At 39.4% G+C, this 24457-nt stretch overlaps 1 protein-coding gene across 1 annotated transcript in view; it reads left to right on the forward strand.

The window, feature by feature from the left end:
- The window catches only part of asz1 (ankyrin repeat, SAM and basic leucine zipper domain containing 1), a 39576-nt gene that overhangs the window by 13317 nt on the left and 1802 nt on the right, over positions 1–24457 (forward strand). The window contains exons 4-12 of the mRNA XM_062043019.1: positions 2315–2426; positions 14166–14277; positions 14349–14483; positions 14559–14683; positions 16043–16115; positions 16439–16495; positions 19711–19823; positions 22820–22925; positions 24062–24175. Of these exons, the coding sequence (XP_061899003.1) occupies positions 2315–2426; positions 14166–14277; positions 14349–14483; positions 14559–14683; positions 16043–16115; positions 16439–16495; positions 19711–19823; positions 22820–22925; positions 24062–24175 (947 nt within the window). The remainder of the gene's footprint in view (positions 1–2314; positions 2427–14165; positions 14278–14348; positions 14484–14558; positions 14684–16042; positions 16116–16438; positions 16496–19710; positions 19824–22819; positions 22926–24061; positions 24176–24457) is intronic.

The following is a 24457-nucleotide window of genomic DNA, read 5'->3' on the forward strand; positions in this document are numbered from 1 at the left end:
TGGATGGACTTTTAAAACAAAACTGTTATTATTAGTAAGTATACATTTTTTGAGCCTTTTTAGAGAAAATCATATCATTGTAGTAAATTATGCAAATTACTCAATGATGTCATGGTGACCCCGCCCATTGCCACGCCCCCACCGCCACAGGTATCTTGGCAGTTTATGGGAAACACTGTGATGGATCAACTTTATCTTTATTAACAAGCCAAAACAACAACAACCAGCTGCTGTTCTCTGCATGCACTGCTTTGCCAACACATGCACACACACAGAAGTTACTATGGTGCCCTCACAAACAATCAGAAATCTACAATATCCTTAACTTTGAATACCATTTTGCTAGAATAATAAACGTTTAAAAAAGTTAAATCCACTTACTGTCAGATTCGGCCAAGGAGAGGGCATGGGGATGGGGGCGTGTGTGTGCCTTGAAAGAGGCGCCGCTCTACGAGAGAGTGTAGCTGTTCTCATCCACTGTGAAATAAGTCTGCTCTGGCATATTTTTCTGGAAACGTCCAGTCTCATTATAATTAAAACTTGCTGTGCTACTTTGTCAATTATTCCATACTTGCGAGCGCCATTAATGTAAAGTACTCCTCGCAAATTTTTTATTTTTAACTCCACAGCGATTCCCTCCTTTCCACGCTGGTTTGTTGGTTTTTTAGGACTCCTATTGAGTCAAAACTTGTAAAAAGGGGAAAAAAACACACAAAAGGCACCCGTGCTGACATGCTGAGAAGTGCCTAGGCATCAAGTGATGTGGAGCTGCACCCTGCTTTTTTCCTGCAGGCGTGACACAAAATGAATGACTGGATGAATTGTTCGTACACAGAGACATGGCTCGACGTTTGGCTCGATCGTAAAGTTGGTAAATCGAAACGTTTGCAAATAGAGGGGTTCGCAAATCCAAGAATAATTAGGAAGAATCCTTTTCAATTGAATTTGAATTGCGAACGTGTCGAATCGATTCTGAATCGAATCCTCTTCCCAGCAGTATATAATAAACAATCTCTTTTGTGTTCGTAGGTGGAAAAGCAAATAGTCTGTTGGTGTTCTATCATCTCATTACCAATTAATTACATTAATTTTCAGAACATGTTGAGGGCCAATAAACATTGGCTGTGGGCCAAAAGTGGTCCTCGGGCACACACACAAGAATGCATCAGGTATCATTTGGTGTTCAAAATACAGTGTTACAAGCTGTCAAGTTACTTAGCAATGACTATGTTGAGGATGCTACCATACCTGTCACCAACAACAGCTGGCTAGCATTGGTGTAACTTTCTTGTTTGTTTCTGATCTTCCTTGACTGCAATGTCCAGTCACCTTTGTGCCTCTCCCCCTTTGTCTCTCTCTCAAAAAACCCTCAAAATCTTTTCAACCTAGAGCTGCTGACTGAAAAATCAAACGATTGAAGGAAGGGTTATTTTGATATTTTGTTATTTTGCAAACCGGCTAAAACCATTTTATTTATTTTAAAGACATCATGTGTCTTCGTTGTATCATAGATGATAAATCTTATCACAATATTATTTGTATCAACATATAAACTTTGTAAAACACATTTTTGCTGGGGTTTTTTCTATTGAATTGTATTTTTAGAATATCGCCCACATTGGAGCCCCCTGGACTGAGTACTGTATTTAAATATTAGTCCTCTATCAAACATGTGTCCGAAAAGTAGAGTTGGACTTAGTCCGGGAATGTTTTTGCATGGTATGGACATGCTCGAGGCAAGTGAAGGAAACAATTAAACGTCACCCTGACGCGAGTGAAGGAACGAGCGAATGAACACTTGAGCGAATACTAACGGCCACCATGCCGCTGCCATTACAGCGCACCAAACCCCAGGAGGAGGATTTATTTACTCTAGCCCTGTGCAGACGCAAGCTGGGCCCTTCTGGTTTACACCCACGCAAAGTGTATGTAAACATCCACCGAGACACAGTAACCCACATACAGATGGAGCGGCCCAAATGCGGATACACACTGATGAGGAACCAAGCGGGAATCGAACGCAGCGCCACAAGCAGTTTTACCAAGTCCTCTAAGGTCATCAAGTCCTGCAAAGACACTTCATGATAACTTTTAAACTTTGTCTGCACTTCATCTTGAACTAAAGACATGTATCCAGCTAAGCAGGTCATACACTCTTACTTTATTTAGTCAATCCCATCCAAAATACTCAAGAATATTTTATGCCTTCTTAAAATGTCACAATTGAAGCATTTGAATGTGAGTAGTCGTCTTTTGTCTTCATGGAAATAATTTCATAAGGCTCATCTAAAAGCTGCGATGTTGATGTCCACAGACGGTTGGACAGTGCTCATGGCCAGCTGCACTGCCCCAGCCAAGGAGGAGAAAATTGCCCGATGTGTGGCGGTCCTACTCTCCAGAAACGCTGATCCAAACAAGGTGGACACGTGAGTCACGTTCGATGCTCCTTTTTATACCGTGAGCACAATTATGTAGCATTTCGGAACATTCATTTGAGTGAGTGAAATGTGTGTTCTTGTTGTCCCATTTCGGCCACGTCAACACAAACACAGATACTTAATAAAAGCATATTTATCTCTGCGTTTAGGCCTCTTATCCACACGCAGACGCATACTTTTGTCTTTAAGAAACGCAGACTTTTACAAACGCTGGCCGAAGAGTTTAGTTGCAAAACTCTCCGCTTATTGTATGCGTGTACATGGTACAAACGGAGACTTGTGATGACGTCACATTTCCAAGCTCAACAACACTGCCTTGCCGCCTTTAAAGGCCTACTGAAACCCACTACTACCGACCACGCAGTCTGATAGTTTATATATCAATGATGAAATCTTAACATTGCAACACATGCCAATACGGCCGGGTTAGATTAGTAAAGTGCAATTTTAAATTTCCCGCAAAATATTCTGCTCTAAACGTCTCGGTATGATGACGTTTGCGCGTGACGTCACGGATTGTGCGGACATATTGGGACACCATTGTGGCCAGCTGTTAAGTCGTCTGTTTTCATCGCAAAATTCCAAAGTATTCCGGACATCTGTGTTGGTGAATCTTTTGCAATTTGTTTAATGAACAATGAAGACAGCTAAGAAGAAAGCTGTAGGTGGGATCGGTGTATTAGCGGCTGGCTGCAGCAACACAACCAGGAGGACTTTGAGTTGGATAGCAGACGCACTACCATGAGTACGCAGCTTTGGCTTCCAAACATTTGATCGCTTGCCCGTACGTGCGTGCCGCTATGTGCATGTCATGTACGTAACTTTGGGGAAATATATGTGCTGTATGAACTTTACGGAGGTGAACGGTACTTCGGGTTGTGGGATTGAGTGTGTTGTGCGGGTGTTTGATTTGTATTGGTGGGTTATATGGACGGGAGGGGGTTGGTGTTTGATATGCGGATTAATTTTTGGCATATTAAATATAAGCCTGGTTGTGTTGTGGCTAATAGAGTATATATATGTCTTGTGTTTATTTACTGTTTTAGTCATTCCCAGCTGAATATCAGGTCCCACCTGCCTCTCAAAGCATCTTCCCTATCTGAATCGCTTCCACTGCCCTCTAATCCTTCACTCTCACTTTCCTCATCCACAAATCTTTCATCCTCGCTCAAATTAATGGGGTAATCGTCGCTTTCTCGGTCCGAATCTCTCTCGCTGCTGCTGGCCATGATTGTAAACAATGTGCAGATGTGAGGTGCTCCACAACCTGTGACGTCACGCTACTTCCGGTACAGGCAAGGCTTTTTTAAGAGAGACCGAAAGTTGCGAACTTTATCGTCGATGTTCTCTACTAAATCCTTTCAGCAAAAATATGGCAATATCGTGAAATGATCAAGTATGACACATAGAATGGACCTGCTATCCTTGTTTAAATAAGAAAATTTCATTTCAGTAGGCCTTTAAACACACTATAAGAAGACTAAATGTATGTTTGAACGTAAACATGCTGCTCTTTTCACACAACATTAATAAAAAAGTCTCCTCAAAATGGGCTTTGCAACACTCCCGCTGGTGCAAATGACAGTCAGCTGTTTTGGATACGATCGCTGTAGAACCTCCACCTGATGGGACAACTTTGACAAGCAAGATTTTTTGCTCTGTGTCATAAGAAAGGTGCAACATTATCTTATATTTTTAGTCCTTGTTTAACGACAAATCATGAAGTTCACTTGCGTGTCTCGCTTCCATTTTTTTAGATGGAGCCGGAAGCGACCGTGCACACTCGTAAAAAGCGACCAAGCAACTAAAAAAACATGATGTAGCGTCCTCCTTCTAATGTGTACTGATGTTAAAGACAATACACACTTCATTCCACATGTACCATATCACTATATCCATGATTAAATGCTTTATAATTCCATGAGAGTTTTGCAGCGGTACACACACGTCCGTGCACTTTATATAGGCACTTAAACATGCAAAAGGGCTTCCTTGGCTCGTTACTGCGTGCTGATTTTAGAAATAATGTACACTTCACTGCACATGTAATACATCACCATGTTGCTGGACATGTTATCAATCAATCAATCAATGTTTATTTATATAGCCCTAAATCACAAGTGTCTCAAAGGGCTGTATAATTCTATGAGTGTTGTGTTTCAGCAGCACAGGCGTGCATTCGCTCTTTAATAATGTTCCCAGGCCACTGTACGTGCAGCATGGTTTTAAAGATAATGTACATGTCATTGTACGTCTGAAGTATATCCAAATAAACATATTAGGAGGTGTAATGCCACCAATTCAGCTATTGCTGCTTTTTTCAGGCTTCTGATTGGGCAAAATGTGCATGACAGCAGGTCTATGCGTTTGTGTCTAGACAGACAGTTTTGAAACTACACTTGTGTGGATGGAGATCGTTTTAACCCCAAATATGAGTTTTTGAAACGCTCCGTGTTCGTGTGGACATGCCCTTAGGAGGAAAAGAAGCTGCTTAATAACTGGGCACACCTTTATATATTCTTAGGCCACACCCCACCTGACTACACAAATACTAAACATGCACGATAAACATCACACAGATGATGACACCCAGGGTTTGGTCCCATCGTCGCAGTGTGTACAAAGTAGAAAAGGTTTGCCATCGAGATCGACTTATCTGTTTTTTCCAGGGCCGATGCCATTACCTATTCTTGGGAGACAAGGAGGCCGATATTTAGAGGCGATATACATTTGTAGTAAAAGTTATTTAAGCATGAATATTATATGTCAGTAAAGAGCTGGACAAGGCTTTAGGTTGTTTTTTGAACATTATTTTTTAGGAAACGTGGGACCAGTAGCAACAGGATGTTTTGTGTGGCGCTAATGTTGTGTTTAATTTAGCAGCAAAAACATCAAACACCTTTATTACGTGTGTCTAGGGATGTATACCGACTACCGGTATTAAGATTCTGGTCTAACGACACTGCTCGCGGTATTTTTTGTTACATGATTAATTAAAATTATTTCTTCATTTTTGGTTTAATGGTCGTAAAATGAAAATATGGCTTTGTAGTCATATTTTCATTTTAGGTCATGATGCAGACAAAAGCTCTGAGTCTTTCTGCATAAAGACAAATATTTTGAAAGTAAATGATTGCATATTCTAATGTGTGGCACCTTGAGACAAGAATATGTTGACTGTCAAGTGATTCATTATTTTATACAGATTAATCACACTCTTGAGCTGTGATTAATCATGACTAATCGCAGGTTATTGTTTGCATATTTAACATTTGCTGAAGAATATACCCCAATATTTGGACACAAATGCATTTTGGCGTCAAAATGTAATCCAAGCACGTCTTTAAATGTTTTACTTGGCTGCAAGTCATTGATTAATTTGCTGAAAACTTTGTGACAGTAAGTATAGTAAGAATTAATTGCATATTTTCAAAGTATTTTTTAATAATATAGCAAACAAGGTACAGATAGTAAACACACCCATAAACAACTTTACATAGTGGGCCATTTACATCTACATTTACTCTTCCATTAAAAATGGAAAAAGACATGATAGAATATTTGCGTCCTTTAGATGATAGATTAAAAATAAGCTCAGTCAATTAAACATCTTGAATTGATTGTATTTTACACCCTTTGAGTTGTTTAAAATGTGTACAGTAGATATCACGTTATGTATAAAGTGTCTGGCAGCTGAAGGAACTCTTAATTCATTTACTGTGAGAATGTTAGAGAAGGGCAGCACGGGGGTGTTGGGTGTTTTGTGCGTGTACTTCACAATAAGAAGGTCCTGGGTTTGATCCCCGGGCTGCGTTTCTTTCTGTGTGGAGTTTGCATGTTTTTCCTGTGACTGCATGGGTTCATTACGGGTACCCCGGCATCCTCCCACCTCCAAAGACATGCACCTGGGGATAGGTTGATTGTCAACACTAAATGGTCCCTAGAGTGTGAATGTGAGTGTGAATGTTGTCTGTCTGTGTTAGCCCTGCAATGAGGTGGCCACTTGTGCAGGGTGTACGCCGCCTTCCGCCCGAATGTAGCTGGGACATATGGATGGAATGTTAGTGAATAAAGAGTTGTGAAAGGGATAAGCGGTAGAAAATGGATGGATGGCTAGGTCTGTTGTGAGAATTGTCGTTTGTCCATCCTAGGCCACCGTAGGTCACGTGACCTGCGTCACCAGACCTGCTAATGTTAGCCTAGTTAGCTCATGCATGTTGAAGTGAAGACGACTGAGGGAGTCGTGTATGAAACAAGCTCAGTTTCCTCATGAACATGACATGATGTCGCAGTTAAGGACTACACTCGCCAAAGAATGGCAAAGTTTCATGTGCCATAATGGAGGAAGCTTTCAAACCTTACAAGACCTTTTGTCTCCAAATTTGAAAGCTGAGTTGAACAAAAGAAACACAGACAGAAACAGCAATTTATCGATGAGGGCAAAGTTATTGTGTAAATTTTCATTTACCGGTCGACTGATTGACTTACTACCATCAGCGCAGTCCTACAATTGTATAAAACATTTTTAATGCCTTTGGATATTGAAGTCAATGCTTTTTAATGACATTCAAGGGCTTAATATTCGCAAAATGACTTAATGCCCTGCGGAAACTCTGTATGCGCTTTGCCTTAAGATGCTAATTTAAACTTGTGCGCTGATGATGACAGAGATTGTCGCTGCAATGCCAACAAATGACCTCAATTTTGTCTAAAGTTCCATCGAAGTTTGTTCTGAAGTGAAATTGGCCGACTTCCGGTTTTACGTGCAGTCATAACAAATGGTGTGAATAATTTTGATTCATTTATGGTAACTCTATAAATTTTTTTATTAATAACATGTGTTAACGGTGACAGCCCTAGTAGAAATATAACAATAACAAAAAGAAATGCAATTTTGAAGGGGAAAATGGCGATTAGTTTTTTTCTTAAAATAGTGCAGCCCTACAGGTGACTGCTGACTTGCTGACATATGGCAACAGTATGGAGTGAGTGTGTTTGTGTGTGGGTCATGTCCTGTTATGGCAAGCACACCACTGCATGGCACCGCTCAGACAAACAAACACAATTCAAAGGATGTGTGAATTTACTGGAAAAGCTTTATTCAGTGCAGACCGGCAGGAGTCCAGCAGGCATATTACGGTCATTTGTGTTCTCGTCTTCATCATCCAGCCTGTCTTTCAACACTTTCAACTTGCTCATGCATGCTTGACTGTAGCATCAGTGCAAAGAAGGATGTACATGGATTTAATTAGAAGGGATAAAACGTCCGAGCGTCAAACCAAAGATTAACACCAGCTGCATTTTCCCCTGCCTCGGTGTAAACAATGTCAAATCCTGCAACAAACACGATGTGGGGTCCACTATCCACTTGTTGCAATTGTTCACATACAACATGGGCTCCATTGCAGGAAGGCAGGAAGTGGCTTTGACCTGCCGTGTGGGGTCCATCAAAGATGTTTGTCGCCCTCTCTTTTGTTTTGTGCTTTCATTTAGAAATGTTGCGACGGGCAGACGTAGTTTAACTAACCGCTTATTTCCTATTAATACTCTACAAATCTAACGGCGAAACACAGCATCGTTTGATTTGTGTCGTCACAGGACACAAAACACATACAGTCGTGGTTAAAAGTTTACATAAACTTGTAAAGAACATAATGTCATGGCTGTCTTGAGTTTCCAATAATTTATACAACTTATTTTTTTGTGTTAGTGATTGGAGCACATACTTGTTGGTCATCAAAAACATTCATGAAGTTTGGTTCTTTTATGAAACTATTATGGGTCTACTGAAAATGTGATCAAATCTGCTGGGTCAAAAGTATACATACAGCAATGTTAATATTTGCTTACATGTCCCTTGGCATGTTTCACTGCAATAAGGCGCTTTTGGTAGCCATCCACAAGCTTCTGGCGTTATGGCCAAACAGCTCATTTTTTGTTTCATCTGACCACAGAACTTTCCTCCAGAAGGTCTTATCTTTGTCCATGTGATGTCAGATGAAACAAAAATTGATCTGTTTGACCACAATATCCAGCAATGTTTGGAGGAGAAAAGGCGAAGCCTTTAATCCCAGCAACACCATGTCTACTGTCAAGCATGGTGGTGGTAGTATTATTGCTCTGGGCCTGAATGGAACTGGTGCTTTACAGAGAGTAAATGGGACAATGAAAAAGGAGGATTACCTCCAAATTCTTCAGGACAACCTAAAATCATCAGCCCAGAGGTTGGGTTTTGGGAGCAGTTGGGTGTTCCAACAGTAGAATGACCCCAAACACACGTCAAAAGTGGTAAAGGAATGGCTAAATCAGACTAGAATTAAGGTTTTAGAATGGCCTTCCCAAAGTCCTGACTTAAACGTATGGACAATGCTGAAGAAAGAATTCCATGTCAGAAAACCAACACATTTAGCTGAACTGCACCAATTTTGTCAAGAGGAGTGGTCAAAAATTCAACCAGAAGCTTGCCAGAAGCTTGTGGATGGTTACCAAAAGCGCCTTATTGCAGTGAAACTTGCCAAGGAACATGTGACCAAATATTAACATTGCTGTATGTATACTTTTGACCCAGCAGATTTGCTCACATTTACAGTAGACCCATAATAAATTCATAAAAGAACCAAACTTCATGAATGTTTTTTGTGACCAACAAGTATGTGCTCCAATCACTCTATCACAAAAAAATAAGAGTTGTAGAAATTATTGGAAACTCAAGACAGCCATGACATTATGTTCTTTACAAGTGTATGCAAACTTTTGACCACGACTGTATATACTGTAGTTGGGTCTTGTTAAAAAACGACCTGGTCTACCAGGCTCTGCCTCTGATAGTTGAACAGATAAGAGCGATATATTTCTCCCAGTGACAAGTCACTGTATGAGAAAGACCTTGTTTGCCGTTGTATCTGACAGTGGACATGAATAATGCTATCAATCCTCCTCTCATTGGTCGAAGAGGAAGTGAACAGTTGTTAAGTGCAGAGGAATGTACGCACAGTGTGTTTGTATTTGCGTGAATTGGCTAAAACATTAACTTTTGTCCCCCTGGAGGTGTTTGACCAACACAGAGTCTTTCCCAGACTACTCCCTAAATCATGATGATCTGGGACTAACGTCAACCGCCCCATCACAGTACATCACTTCATGTTCACCTTTATGGTCATCCTGGCTTGTGCTGTTTTCAATGATGCATTGCTAACCAGTGATACATGTGCAGTATTTACGATATATGCTTAAGTACAAGAGCAAACAGATTACTTAAATCAACAGTCTTACACAGCAACACCTGTGCTGTAATAATTGCAATACCGCTAATATATTTTCCATCAAGTTTTCCAAAATACCCGAGTCCCCTCCTTCACCTTCATTATTCACATTAACTGTGATCTTTAAAGGAGAACTGCACTTTTATATATCTAAGACAAGAACACTTGTTTTTCTCTTTTTTTATACATTTTAAATCGTAAAATACTACAAGCAAGAGGTGGCTAACAATGCAGCTAATGGTAGTACTCTATAGCAGTGGTCCCCAACCACCGGGCCGTGGCCCGGGACCGGTCCGTGGATCGATTGGTACCGGGCCGCACAAGAAATAAAAAAATAAAATTGTTTTTATTTTTTTATTTTTATTAAATCAACATAAAAACCACAAGATACACTAATAATTAGTGCACCAACCCAAAAAACCTCCCTCCCCCATTTACACTCATTCACACTCATTCGCACACAAGGGTTGTTTCTTTCTGTTGTTAATATTTCTGGTTCCTACATTATACATCAATATAGATCAATACAGTCTGCAGGGATACACATGATTGTATTTTTTTATGACAAAAAAAAACCAATTAAAAAAAAGTGCACTTTATTTGTTTTTAACTATTGATAAATAAATAAATGATAAATGGGTTATACTTGTATAGCGCTTTTCTACCTTCAAGCGCTTTGACAGTATTTCCACATTCACCCATTCACACACACATTCACACACTGATGGCGGGAGCTGCCATGCAAGGCGCTAACCAGCAGCCATCAGGAGCAGGGGTGAAGTGTCTTGCCCAAGGACACAACGGACGTGACTAGGATGGTAGAAGGTGGGGATTGAACCCCAGTAACCAGCAACCCTCCGATTGCTGGCACGGCCACTCTACCAACTTCGCCACGCTGCCCCAGTGGCGTTCTGTACAAAAAGTGCACTTTAATTTAGTGTTGTTTTGATATGTCATCTTGGTGACATCATTCACAAAAGTGCACTTATAGCTTGTTTTAAGATGTCTCTGACAATCTCGCACTTTCGGTTTTGAATTGACATGAATGTTTGTGCCGCTGCTTAATAACTGTTTAATAAATACAGTTTTGGTAAATTGACTTAGTTGTGATTTCCCTCTCTGCATGAAAGTTAAAAAAATGAGCATATATTAATGCAGTGTGAACAAGAATGTTTTAATGTAGACACATAGAATCATCATACTGGTGTGATTATATGCATCAAGTGTTCATTCAAGGCTAAGGCAAAATATCAAAATATATATATCGTGTATCATGACATGGCCTAAAAATATCGAAATATTAAAAAAAGGCCATATAGCCCAGCCCTACTTTCATCATCTTTTTGAATACCATCGGACCATGCTCGTGTCTGCAGTCATCACTTTGCAAAATATTTGAACATTTGATTTGTTTGAGAAACTTTCTGTGATGCAATTCAGTTTATTCTCTACTATATTAGTAGTGTTTGAGAGCAGAACTAAATGTAAAGAAAGGACAAGATATGGCCTTAGTTTGTGTTCTTTTGTGATTGCTATGCCTAAGTATAACTAGAAGACCTGCTTGTGCAAATAAACTAACGTCATCTTATGTCCTAGTAATAAATATTGTGATTGTTGGTCCAATCCACCGTATTTGTATTGTCCATGTTCATAACAAACTAAAAGTTTAGTTGTTGTGCAGGAAAGACAAGTGTTTTATTCGACACGGATGGCCACATTATAGTGTCTTTTGTGATATTTGTTTGCATGAAGAAAATTTCCTTAATAGTATTAAAGTATATGAATACATTTCTTGTAGGCTCAACAGCATAAACTGAATCTTGTAATCGCTAGCAAACATTGCTGAACAACAGGGACTTCTACAGCTAAATAATGAGACAGAATATGAACTTCACAGCATAAAAACAACTACAGACATGAGTTGTAGATGGGACTAATATTTGTAGAAGGAAATAACTGCAAACAAATGTATCCTTTTCCCGTCAGCATCACGATCACAGCAGCATCGCACTTGTCGTGTCAATCAAATACGTTACTTAGCGATGCACCAATAAGTCCAACTTTGTCTTTTACCGATTAATGTTTAATTAGTGGACCCCTCAGATGTAAAGACATGTTGTGCCTCCAATCTTTTCTTCTGTAAATACCGTGAGTGTCAAATGAAGTGAGGTTGTCGCGAGTAGTAACCTCTTGGTGATGATAAATGGTTTAAATCATTAAAAAAATATATTTATTAAGACTGTAAAAATCCACTCCATCCCATTTTAAATATTTTTTTCATGATCGCTTTATATTTACCTCTAAGCCTTTCAAAATACGTCCAAATTTGCACTGATTAAGGTAAATAAACAGGAACCTAATGGGATGTAGACCAGGCCTGGGCAATTATTTTGACTCGGGGGCCACATTTAGAGAAAAAAATGTGTCTGGTGGCCGGTATATCTATTTTATGAACACTAATACAAAACCTCACAATAATGTCTGATTGAATGCTAAAAACGTTATGACAGACCGCCTTAAAAAACGTAATGGAATTTTGAATTTTTCTATGACGGATAAAACACTGAATATTGATAAAATATGAACGTCACACCCCCTTTCGATCGACATATTTTACAATCAAGTAAAACGCAACAAAAATGCAACAAACGGTGAAATATGAACGCAAAGGGTACAAAATAAACACACCTACAATTTGATATATCTGATACATCACTAAGCTTTAGAACTTTGTTGTGAAAATCTCCTTCCGCGTCTGTGGAAACGCTTCCCGCCCATATTGCTTGGTGCCTCGTCTGAGCTGCTGTGACGTAGATTACCGTAGTAACTAATTAGATGACCATAGCAACTAATTAGATTACCATAGTAACTAATTAGATTACCATAGTAACTGGTATATCATCCAAAAGCGCAGATTCCAACCATTGAAATACTTTGTATAGTTCAAGACTCACGGTCATTAGAAAACATGACTGCACATCATAATGGCAGCTACACTTTCCATCTTAAATATCTAAAAAAATTATTTGGGAATGTTCGGCGGGCCAGATTGAAAAGCTTAACGGGCCGCATGTGGCCCCCGGGCCTTAATTTGCCCAGGTCTGATCTAGACCATCGCCTGAAACCCTTTTGGTCACGTGATTGCAACCCAACTATAGACATCAGACATGGAACAATTTTAGTTAGTATGAATAGTTTTAGTTATATTGTAAAACTTAGAAACATTGCTTGTAGTGATAAATGAAGAAACCATACGAGTAGGAACGCTATGGACGACTAAAAGGCGGAACGGCACTTGTACTTCATTTTCAGAGCACTAAACACAAGAGAATACTGTAGACGTTCATCCTGCAGTGAGCGAACTCGTGCAAAAGATGGTGCCATAGCACAAACAATAACACACCTACTCAGCGTCTTTGCTTGTTTTGTTTTTTTAAGCTATTTGCATTATGGCCGTCAGTGAAGAAAAATCTGTAAATTATCCGCACCGTTTTATAAACTGCAGGGTTCAAAGCTTAGGAGAAAAAGTATTGGCTTATATATAGTCTTTTGGTAAACATCTCATCAGTCGACATCTCTGTGAGAGCAGACACGCTACAGTAAGTGATAGTTGTGGCATGGCTCAGTTGGTAGCGCAACCGTGCCATCATCCTGAGGGTTCCTGGTTTGATCCCTGGCTTCCGCCATCCTAGTCATGTCCGTTGTGTCCTTGAGCTTGACACTTCAACCTTGCTCCCGATGGGTCGTGGTTAGGGCCTTGCATGGCAGCTCCCGCCATCACCGTGAATATGTTTGTGAATGTGGAAATAGTGTCAAAGCGCTTTGAGTACCTTGAAGGTAGAATAGCGCTATACCAGTACAACCCATTTGCCATTTGTTTACCATTTTATTTTGTTGATAGTTTGTATATGTTGTTTAGCACTTAGCAATACTGCTACATGATGCTTAGTGTTTGACTAAGCCTGCATCTGTTTAGCTTCTAAAACTTGTAGATCATCCTCCTTATATTCCGGATCAAAAATAGAAGTTTCTGAATCATCATTTGTCCCAAAGTAGTCTTTGTTGTCTCTCATCAAGTCTGCCATGATTAGTTGTCTTATTTGTTGTTGAAGGGAAAAGTGAACAAAATTATGTAAATGAAAATGCTCAAAATATGTAAATATTACATTTTATTATGAATGTTGGTACATTACATATATACTTAGAGTGTGTATATAAAACCTTCATGGAGAGTTTTGGATGTTTTTTAAATCTCTTTATAGACGATCAATAGATCAACGTCCATTGGCTCCGTTGTTAGTGACTTTTGCTAGCGTTTATTTACGATTTAGAATGCATAAAAAAGAAAAACGTGTTCTTATCTGACATAAGGATTGTGAATGACAGACAACAATCCAAAAAAGTGCCGTTCCCCTTGAAGGTCACATAATTCCTAACATGTCCCTCTTGAACTTGTGTGTTTCAGGTCCGACGTGACGTGCCTGATGCTGGCAGCCAAAGAGGATTACTGCAAAGTCATCAACCTGCTGGCGTCCTATGGAGCAGACCTCAACATGCAGGACCTCGATGGATACACCGTATGTGACGTTGTTGGAAGTACAGCTGTAGCATTTGTCACTCATCTGGACACTACGGTGTTTCCTGTCAGGCTTTATCGTTCGCTGTGCGGAACTGCCGAGAGAAGGCGGTGTTGAAGCTCCTCCAGCTGGGAGCAGACAGCACCATCAGGACCAAGTCGGGAATGGACCCTGCTGAGCTGGCTGTGAATTTCAATCACACACAGGTGAAGTGCACCCTGATCACCTTCATCTACCAAATAGCTGGAATCTCTTGTGAACGTGTGACATGACGTGTGCAGATTTCCAGCATCCTGGCCTCCTCAATTATCGCTGATCCTGTCCAGCCTTTCAGCACAATGGAGGAAACCCTTTCCAATTTCATCAAGACAAGCACTCAACCGCCACCATCAGCTTCTGGGGAAAGGTAGAACATTGGAAAGCTGATAGGATTATTATCGTAGTACATGACACTACCATGCTTTACTCTGTAAATAAGAAAATACTATATTTTAGTCCTTTACAAAAACAGTGTCACTTTATGCACATATTGTGTGTGTGTGTGTGTGTGTGTGTGTGTGTGTGTGTGTGTGTGTGTGTGTGTGTGTGTGTGTGTGTGTGTGTGTGTGTGTGTGTGTGTGTGTGTGTACGTACACCCATACCCCCACACATATATGTATATGCACACACACAGATATACACTACCGTTCAAAAGTTTGGGGTCACCCAAACAATTTTGTGGAATAGCCTTCATTTCTAAGAACAAAAATAGACTGTCGAGTTTCATATGAAAGTTCTCTTTTTCTGGCCATTTTGAGCGTTTAATTGACCCCACAAATGTGATGCTCCAGAAACTCAATCTGCTCAAAGGAAGGTCAGTTTTGTAGCTTCTGTAACGAGCTAAACTGTTTTCAGATGTGTGAACATGATTGCACAAGGGTTTTCTAATCATCAATTAGCCTTCTGAGCCAATGAGCAAACACATTGTACCATTAGAACACTGGAGTGATAGTCGCTGGAAATGGGCCTCTATACACCTATGTAGATATTGCACCAAAAACCAGACATTTGCAGCTAGAATAGTCATTTACCACATTAGCAATGTATAGAGTGTATTTCTTTAAAGTTAAGACTAGTTAAAGTTATCTTCATTGAAAAGTACAGTGCTTTTCCTTCAAAAATAAGGACATTTCAATGTGACCCCAAACTTTTGAACGGTAGTGTATATATATACATATATATATATATATATATATATATATATATATATATATATATATATATATATATATATATATATATATATATATATATATATATATATATATATATATATATATATTTTTTTTTGTTTAATATATCGTAAAAAAATAAATATTCACATATATAACAAACAAATATATACACACACACACGTATTAATGTGTGTATGCACGTATATGTGTAATTATACACATATGTAACAAACAAATATTTCCACGCACACACACACACACAAAATCCGGGCCTTGTGTTTGATACATGTGCTTTATCAAACAGATTGTTTTGTCAAGAGCATAAAATAAAGTTTGGCTTTGCAGCTCTTTTCAGTTTGCACAAACTAATGTGTGTGTTTGTCTCCCCCTGTTGGCTTTTTTCAATGACTGCACTCTTTGCAGCATAAAACAAGTGATATATCCCATCATTCAATACTTTGGCAAGTTGTATTGTATAAATTGTATTTGCAATGTTTTGTATTTGACTTGATAGACTGAAATAATATAAATATTTTCTATCTTGCCCTCAGTGTTCCCAAACTGGATGAGCTGGAGCTCCTCCTGCATGGCCTCCATCTCAGCCACCTTACTGACATCATACATGTACGTAGAAATATTTGTTTTCTATTGTTCCCATATCTCCCTTATGGAACATCACTGATTAATGGTAGCTGATCTGCAGGTGAGCTTTTACAGTAACCGATGTGAGAAGGTATGACATGTTCTTGTAATGAGGTGTGCAGTTTACATATTTGACTCTACATAGTCATAATAGCTCAAACTGACTGATTTGGCTTGACCCAAATGAACACTCAATATCTTGAGGCGGTCTGGAGGGGAGAATGAGGGCTGAGTTTGACAGATGCAGGTGTTGGCCATGCAGGCACATCTGCTGCACCTGGTCAACTTCTCCCATACCTTCACAGGAGAAGGACATCACCTGGAGCGACCTGCTGACCATGGACAAGGAGGACCTGGAGAAGGTAGAGGGTGACTACAACATCTTTGTCAATGTCAGCAAGAACACAATGAGGGTAGCTGCTCATGTCCAGGCTGGACTTTCACACACACAGGACACTGATGCGCTTCAATGACACCAGCTCTTGAAGATACATCACTTTAAAGCGGAACTGCACTTATTTTGGAATTTTCTCTATCATCCACAGTCCTTATGAACGTATGCGTTTTTCTTCTTTTTTATGCATTCTGAAGCATAAATAAACGTGAGCAAAAGTCAGCTCACAGCGCCAATGGGAGTCGATGTATTCCGCCTATTAAGCGTTTTAAAACATCCTAACACCTCCATCAAAGTTTTACATGCACACTGTAAGTATATATGTAATGTAGTAACATTCATAATAACATGTAATATTTACATTTTTTTGCTCAGTTTAAGCATGCAATGGCGTATTAATTTCACAGACGCGTCAGATCGTTCACTTCTCCTTCAACAACAAGACTACTAATCATGGCAGACTTGATGAGGGACAACAAAGACTACTTCAGAACAAATAATGATCCAAAAACTTCTGTTTTTAAATCTGAATACAGAGTATCCAGAGGGTATTCACAGTGCTTCACTTTTTCCACATTTTGTTATCTTACAGCCTTATTCAAAAATGGAATAAACACATTTTTGTCCTCAAAATTCTACACACAATAACCCATAATGACAATGTGAAAAAGGTTTTTTATTTTTTATTTAATTTTTATTTGTTAAAAATTAAAAAAAATCACACCTAGACAAGTATTGACAGCCTTTGCTCAATGCTTTGTTGATGCACCTTTGGCAGCAATTCCAGCTTCAAGTCTTTTTGAATACGATGCCACAAGCTTGGCACACCTATCCTTGGGCAGTTTCAACCATTCCTCTTTGCAGCACCTCTCAAGCTCCATCATGTTGGATGGGAAGGTTTTCAACCAGGATGTGTCTGTACATTGCTGCATTCATCTTTCCCTCTATTCTGACTAATCTCTTAGTTCCTGCTGCTGAAAACCACCCCCACACCATGATGCTGCCACCACCCTGCTTTACTGTAGAGATGGTATTGGCCTGGTGATGAGAGGTGCCTGGTTTCCTCCAAAAATTATGTTCGGCATTCACGCCAAAGACTTCAATCTTTGTCTCATCAGACCAGATTATTTAGTTTCTCATGGTCTGAGAGTCTTTGAGGTGTATTTTGGCAAGCTGTGACTAAGAAATGGCTTCCGTCTGGCCACTCTACCATATAGGCCTTCTGGAAGGTTCTCCTCTCTCCACAGAGGAATGCTATAGCTCTGACTGAGTGACCATGGTCTTGGTCACCTCCCTGACTAGACTAAGATGAATGCATAAATATACAGAGACATCCTGGATGAAAACCTTCCCATCCAACCTGATGGAGTTTGAGAGGTGCTGCAAAGAGGAATGAGAGAAAGTACCCAAAGATAGGTGTGCCAAACTTGTGGCATCGTATTCAAAAAGACTTCTCCCAAAGGTGTATCAACAAAGTATTGAGCAAAGACTGTGAATACTTCTGTACATGTGGTTGTTTTACTTTTTAGTTGTAATAAATTGGCAAATATTTTTAAATAAAACCTTTCCACATGGTTATTATTGGGTATTGTTGGTAAAATTTTGAGGACAAAAACAAATCCCATTTTGGAATAAGGCTGTGGCACAAAATGTGGAAAAAGTGAAGCAATGTGAATACATTCCGGATGCTCCGTATAAGGAGGATGATCTACAAGTTTTAGAAGCTGTGTGCTAAACAGCTGCAGCTTTAGTGAAACACTAATCATCATATAGCAGTATTGCTGAGTGCTAAACAAGATATACAAACTATAATAAAACAATCACTTACTGTACAATGTCTTCTCTCACTGGAATAAAGACTGATGGGATGTGTATATCTTCCCCTTCACATGAACAATTTATCATAATCCTCACACAGTTTTCAATTTAAAAAAAGAAAAGTGTCGCAAAAGAGCGTCTTTTCGTGTCTTTCTGGTCATGTCCAGCTCTAAGTTGGATGTCAAAGTGAACCAACTTGTGGGTTTATTGTCCACAACCTTCTGCTATCCAGGTGAGAGGCATGATTTATAATCTACAATAAACTTTCACTAATTTAGAGGTGATGCAGCAGCTCAACATGTTGATATAGCAGCATAAGCTAGTTAGCTCTGTGATCATGCAGTGTTTCCCATAAACTGCCAAGATACCTGTGGAGCGTGGCTATGGGCGTGGTCACCATGACATCATCGAGTAATTTGCATAATTTACTACAATGATATGATTTTCTCTAAAAAGGCTCAAAAAATGTATACTTACTAATTAATAATAACCGTTTTGTTTTAAAAGTCCATCCATCCATCCATTTTACAATATAATTACAACACTTTATGTACATATTTATATACAGGTTTGAACAATAAGTTATTCACTGAAATATATTTATTAATTGTGGTTCTTACAAAAAATATATCTTATAAAATATAAAAGCTAAAATGTCTCTTAAAGCTCTACCCCTTTAATTAGTGCATACTAAATAATTTAACTTTAGCCTACTACTACAACCATATTATTTACCAGCAACATAAAGTGAAACAGAGGCAGAGGTGTCCTGCCACAGTCAGTAACAAATAAACAGAAAACAGTAGTGGTCAAATACAAATAAGGCAACAAGAGAAGTATCCTACACTTCTTTTTTGTAAAGTAAATCTGAACAGCCTATATGGGCATCTACATCAACTATAAGATTTGCCTGAGAAGCTGGATAGGACAAAAAAAAAATAAAAAAATTGTATTTATTTTTTTCAATTTGTGGCGGACGTAATTCTTTCGTGGCAGGCCACCACAAATAAATGAATGTGTGGGAAACACTGGATCACGGCACCACTAAAACTTTGTTGGCGATTTTAATAAGAATATTACTAATACTTGTTAATATTCATGTCACGACATGTAAATGGAATATTTGTGGCGTTTTTGGGATGTTTTTTTAGAGGACTTTATGGGTGCAATAGTGTACTTCTATTGTTATCTACCTCTTACTTGACTTTGAGTCAAGTAAGTGTAATTCCCCTTTAAGTATAGAAGTATAACCTCACAAACCATTCACAGCAGGTTGATATCACCTGATGACTCGTTGCTACTAAAACTGTTAACCGTGGTAAATACAACTCATTTGATTATATACCTTTTGTTTACGTGTGCTAGGTTGGTATCACAGACCCAGACGAGCAGCAGAAGGTGCTGAGTGCTGCGCAGCAGGTGCACTTGGACAAGGTGGACCTGGACACAATCGAGCAACTCGGAGTGTCAGATGCCGCGTTAGTACACGTTTTGATACTCCTGCTTCTACCAAGTACTATCTAAAATGATATAGTAATACAACATAACACTGGAAGCACAAAGACTGGAAGTTGTCCATCAGACCTGCGAGTATCTTCCTGTCCTGGCCCCTACTCATCACCTTTAGTGGGAATCTAATGGTTGAAGTGGTTCAAATGTGATGATTTGTACGGTGAGAGGTGAGGAGAGGTTGCAATGAGGAGAAGAGATCCAAACATAGCCGTCTCAACACACCCCATCACTTCATGAAGGCTCAGCCAGACCAGGTCTGTGAACTGCCCAGGCTAGACGTCCGAGTCAGGACACGGGGGTAGGCTTGTCTAGGGCCAGACCCTCTTCTGAGGGTCCTCACTTTACTCAGGACAACTTTGGCTTTTCATACCTGTGGTAGACATGAAGGCAGATTTTAGCGACCGATAAAACTGATGTCGAGTGGTCTGCAGCAAAAGTGTGCAGACTGTCGGACGGTGCAGCAGATGGTGAAGGGGGCCAATCAAACACATTGCTTGTCTGACAATTCATTGAAACAAGAAGAAATAAAAGCACACGCATATTTCCCTTCATAAAACAACAAAGCATAACACAACATAACATATTTGTACGGGTGCGCTGTCATCACTCCGCTAGACAAACTAGGAGCCAAGAGAAGGGAGGCGAGGCCCCTTGACACTGTTTACACTCTTCACTCTGACAGAGTGTTCTTCTCCAAGGCAAATGTACCGTTAAGATAACACCGATCAATATCTAGACGGGGGGCAGAGGTGGAATACAACAACTTATCATGGAAGGTTCCCTGCTCACCTGTTTGCTAATGTGCTTTTCAAGAACAACAATGTTTTTAACCACCTAGGCTTGTACGGTTTATTGGTTCTAATAAAGTACAGCAGTACTAATGAATTAAACACGGTACTATACTGCCTCTGAAAAATACCGGCCCATTTTTTTCTTGTAACCGTCATGTCGTAACTGCTGGTTTTACAAGCAGAGGAGCATGTTCGGCAACGCACACGCACGGAGTACTTGCAAGCAGAAACAGTGTGTCGACAGAAAGGGAGAATGGACGCATTTTGGCCTAAAAACTAACGATAAAGGTCAAGCTATAACCAGTGTTTGTAATAACGGCGTTAGCAATGCCTTTACTTTTACTAGTAACGAGTAATCTAATTACTTATAGGTCCGTTACAAAGCCGTCAGCGGTAGCTTGATGTAACGTGGCACAATACTTTTGATGTGGTTTTATGTCAACAAAAAAGCGTCATAAGTGCAGCAAGTTCACTGCGGGAAATATCTTTTTACTTATGAAAGCAACAAGCAGAACTGCACTAAAATGAACTTGATATCAAATAGGAAGAGGCAATATCACACTGACACGGCAGACAACACACGTACACAATGGGAATATTGAACAAAATCAACGATTTAAGTGACAAACTTGCCATCCAAACAATACACCGTTTGTTGACAAGAAGATATGACAGCCATGGAAGCATATTCAATCTTTATATTAAGCAGAGGTAACCCCATCCGGTGAAAAGATTCAAAAGAGCCGACAATGTGCGCTGCTAACTGCTAAAGCTAAAAAACACAGCTCCCTTGAAACCCTCAATGATGTCACATGTCACTAGGCAACAGACCCCCGTCTTTTAAGACAAAGACTCCGCACACTTTACTGGTTTCTTACAAGAATAAGGAATAGCTAAACATGCCTCACTACACACCGTAGGAGGATACAATAGCTAACTGCTAACAGCAAGCTAGCACTCCTCAATGTAAACAAAAGGGTGGGTCAACACAGATATGGATTGTAATGATACCAAGTACAAGAGCCGTATCTAGTCGATACTACAATGATTACATTGAGATTTTTTTATCATCACAAAAAATGTATTTTCTCTTTCTATAATGTGTGATTATGTTTATAATCTTAGGAAATATGTCCCTGGACACAGAAGAACTTTAAATATGACCAATGTATGATCCTGTAACTACCGTATTTTTCGGAGTATAAGTCGCACATGCCGAAAATGCCTAATAAAGAAGCAAAAATACATATATAAGTCACACTGGAGTATAAGTCGCATTTTTTGGGTAAATTTATTTGATAAAAGCCAACACCAAGAATAGACATTTGAAAGGCAATTTAAAATAAATAAAGAATAGTGAACAACAGGCTGAATAAGTGTACGTTATATGAGGCATAAATAACCAACTGAGAACGTGCCTGGTATGTTAACGTAACATATTATGGTAAGAGTCATTCAAATAACTATAACATATAGAACATGCTATACGTTTACCAAACAATCTGTCACTCCTAATCGCTAAATCCCATGGAATCTTATACGTCTAGTCTCTTACGTGAATGAGCTAAATAATATTATTTGATATTTTACGCTAATGTGTTAATAATTTCACACATAAGTGGCTCCTGAGTATAAGTCGCACCCCCGGCCAAACTATGAAAAAAACTGCGACTTATAGTCCGAATAATACGGTACTACAAATTTGTGGTATCATCCAAAAATAATGTAAAGCATCCAAACAGAAGAATAAGTGATTATCACATTTACACAGAAATGTAGATAGAACATGTTAAAACAGGAAGTAAGCAGATATTAACAGTAAATGAACAAGTAGATACAGCTTGTCCATCATCATTTTGACAAAATAAAATAATGGGAAATGAGCCTTTGTTTGCTTACTTACCAAAAAAAATAAAAATGGTCTAGTCCTTATTTAAGAACACTATTGTTCTTTTATTGCAATAAGAAACATGTTTCATGTACTTTAAGATTTTTAGTTAAAATAAAGCCAATTAATGTCATTGTTTCTGGTACCCTTTTATTTAGAAAATTATTTTAAAAGTACCGAAATATTGGTATTAGGAGAACCCTACAACCAACGTATTCACTTAGTTTGCCGGCTAGTGCACTTGTCTTCCTCACTGTTGCACATTTTTCCACATGTTCTTCAGGAGCGAGGAGCTGCTTAACTTCCTAATCAGACTGAAGCAACACTGCTGCTGCCTGACTGAAAGGATTCATGATACCATCAGCCTCTTCCCCACGCACGTTTCCCAGGTACACTTGCACCTTCTAATGAATAAACAATACTACTTTTGATTTTGATTAGTATTTTTGATGTAAACAGAGGTCACAAGACAGGAAGTATATTACCTGAGTGGGCGTTTTTTTTGTTTTTTTACAACTCCAGAACTCCATCGGCAGATACAATATATGCACATATGATGCCAGTTTTTAGTAATAAAAACAATGAAATAAGTGAAGTAGATAAATGATAAGCACTGCTCAAGCACCCGCCCGCTTGCCCTGCTTGACAAACGTTCTCATATATATTTAAGAATAGAAAATACTCCCATTGTCAATCATTCTCCATAAATATGTTTTGATATCTAACGGGACATTTATGAGTTCTTCTCCACGCACCCTTTCTCTCCTTTTTGCAGTGCCTTTCGCCCACAGTATGTCTCCTCTGTTTACCTGTCAAAACTTCCAAAACTCTATGCTAACGCAGACAAACTATTTATAGCGGCGCATCAAGTGGTCTGCTGCTTCCTCACCTACTAGCTCCCTGTAAATTTATTCTAGATCAAAAATCATGCATCTCACCTGGAAAGTAGATGGCTGAGACTATAATCCGACAAGTTGGGACTCTTTAACCGCCATTTAGGACCTGGAACTGGCGAGAACGCGAAAAGAGCTTGTTCCCTCCCGAACCCCGCTCCATTTCTTGACAAGGATTATGATACATTTTTCATCTAAATGGGAATCCTAATGACAGCAGACCTTGTACAGTAAGTGAGGTTTTATGTTTGTTGGCTCTAATGAAGTCTGCAGTGAGTAATAATCAGTGATAAAGGGGGGAAAAAAGCAAACATTGTGATGCGTTTTTGAGATGAATGTGCTGCATTTGCTTCAAAAGATCAAAATATGTAAATATTAAATGTTATTTTAAATGTAACTACATTACATATATACTTAGAGCATGTATATAAAACCCTAAAGGAGGTGTTTGGATGTGTTTTAAGGGCTTAATAGGCAAAATAGAGTGACTCCCATAGGCTCAATTGTAAGCAGACTTTTGATCAAATGTATTTAATATTTAGAATGAATTAAAAAAAAAAAATCCTTGCATTGGTTGTCCTGCATGCTGTTCTGTGCTCATACTGTACCTGCTGCTGTGTGTCTTCATCTAGCTGGTCTTCTCACTGGACCCTAAGAAGGAGGCCCAGGCCATGTGCAAAGAACTGCTGGCCCAGACCAAAGACCTGCAGACCGAAGTCTGCTGCCTGCATGATCTTCTCTGCCAGGTCTGTGTTTACGTTCATTTCCACTGCCCTTCCTGGGATTTGTGCTCCTCCACTGGATACACCGCAACATAACATTTCTTCTTTGGCATATTTTCATTTTGACAAGCTCCAACATGAGTGTGTGCACCTGACTGTGCATGTGTGGTCATACGTGTCCCTAGCAGTCAGGGTGTAGTCTGACAGGACACACTCCTCACAGCCCATAAGTCAGCACCACTGTGACACGGCCCTGTCTGCACGCAGACATTGCGGGGGAACGATGGGGGCCAGCGGGAAGCAGAG

This window comes from Entelurus aequoreus, linkage group LG03, assembly GCF_033978785.1.
Source record: "Entelurus aequoreus isolate RoL-2023_Sb linkage group LG03, RoL_Eaeq_v1.1, whole genome shotgun sequence".
Taxonomy (NCBI): Eukaryota; Metazoa; Chordata; class Actinopteri; order Syngnathiformes; family Syngnathidae; genus Entelurus; species Entelurus aequoreus.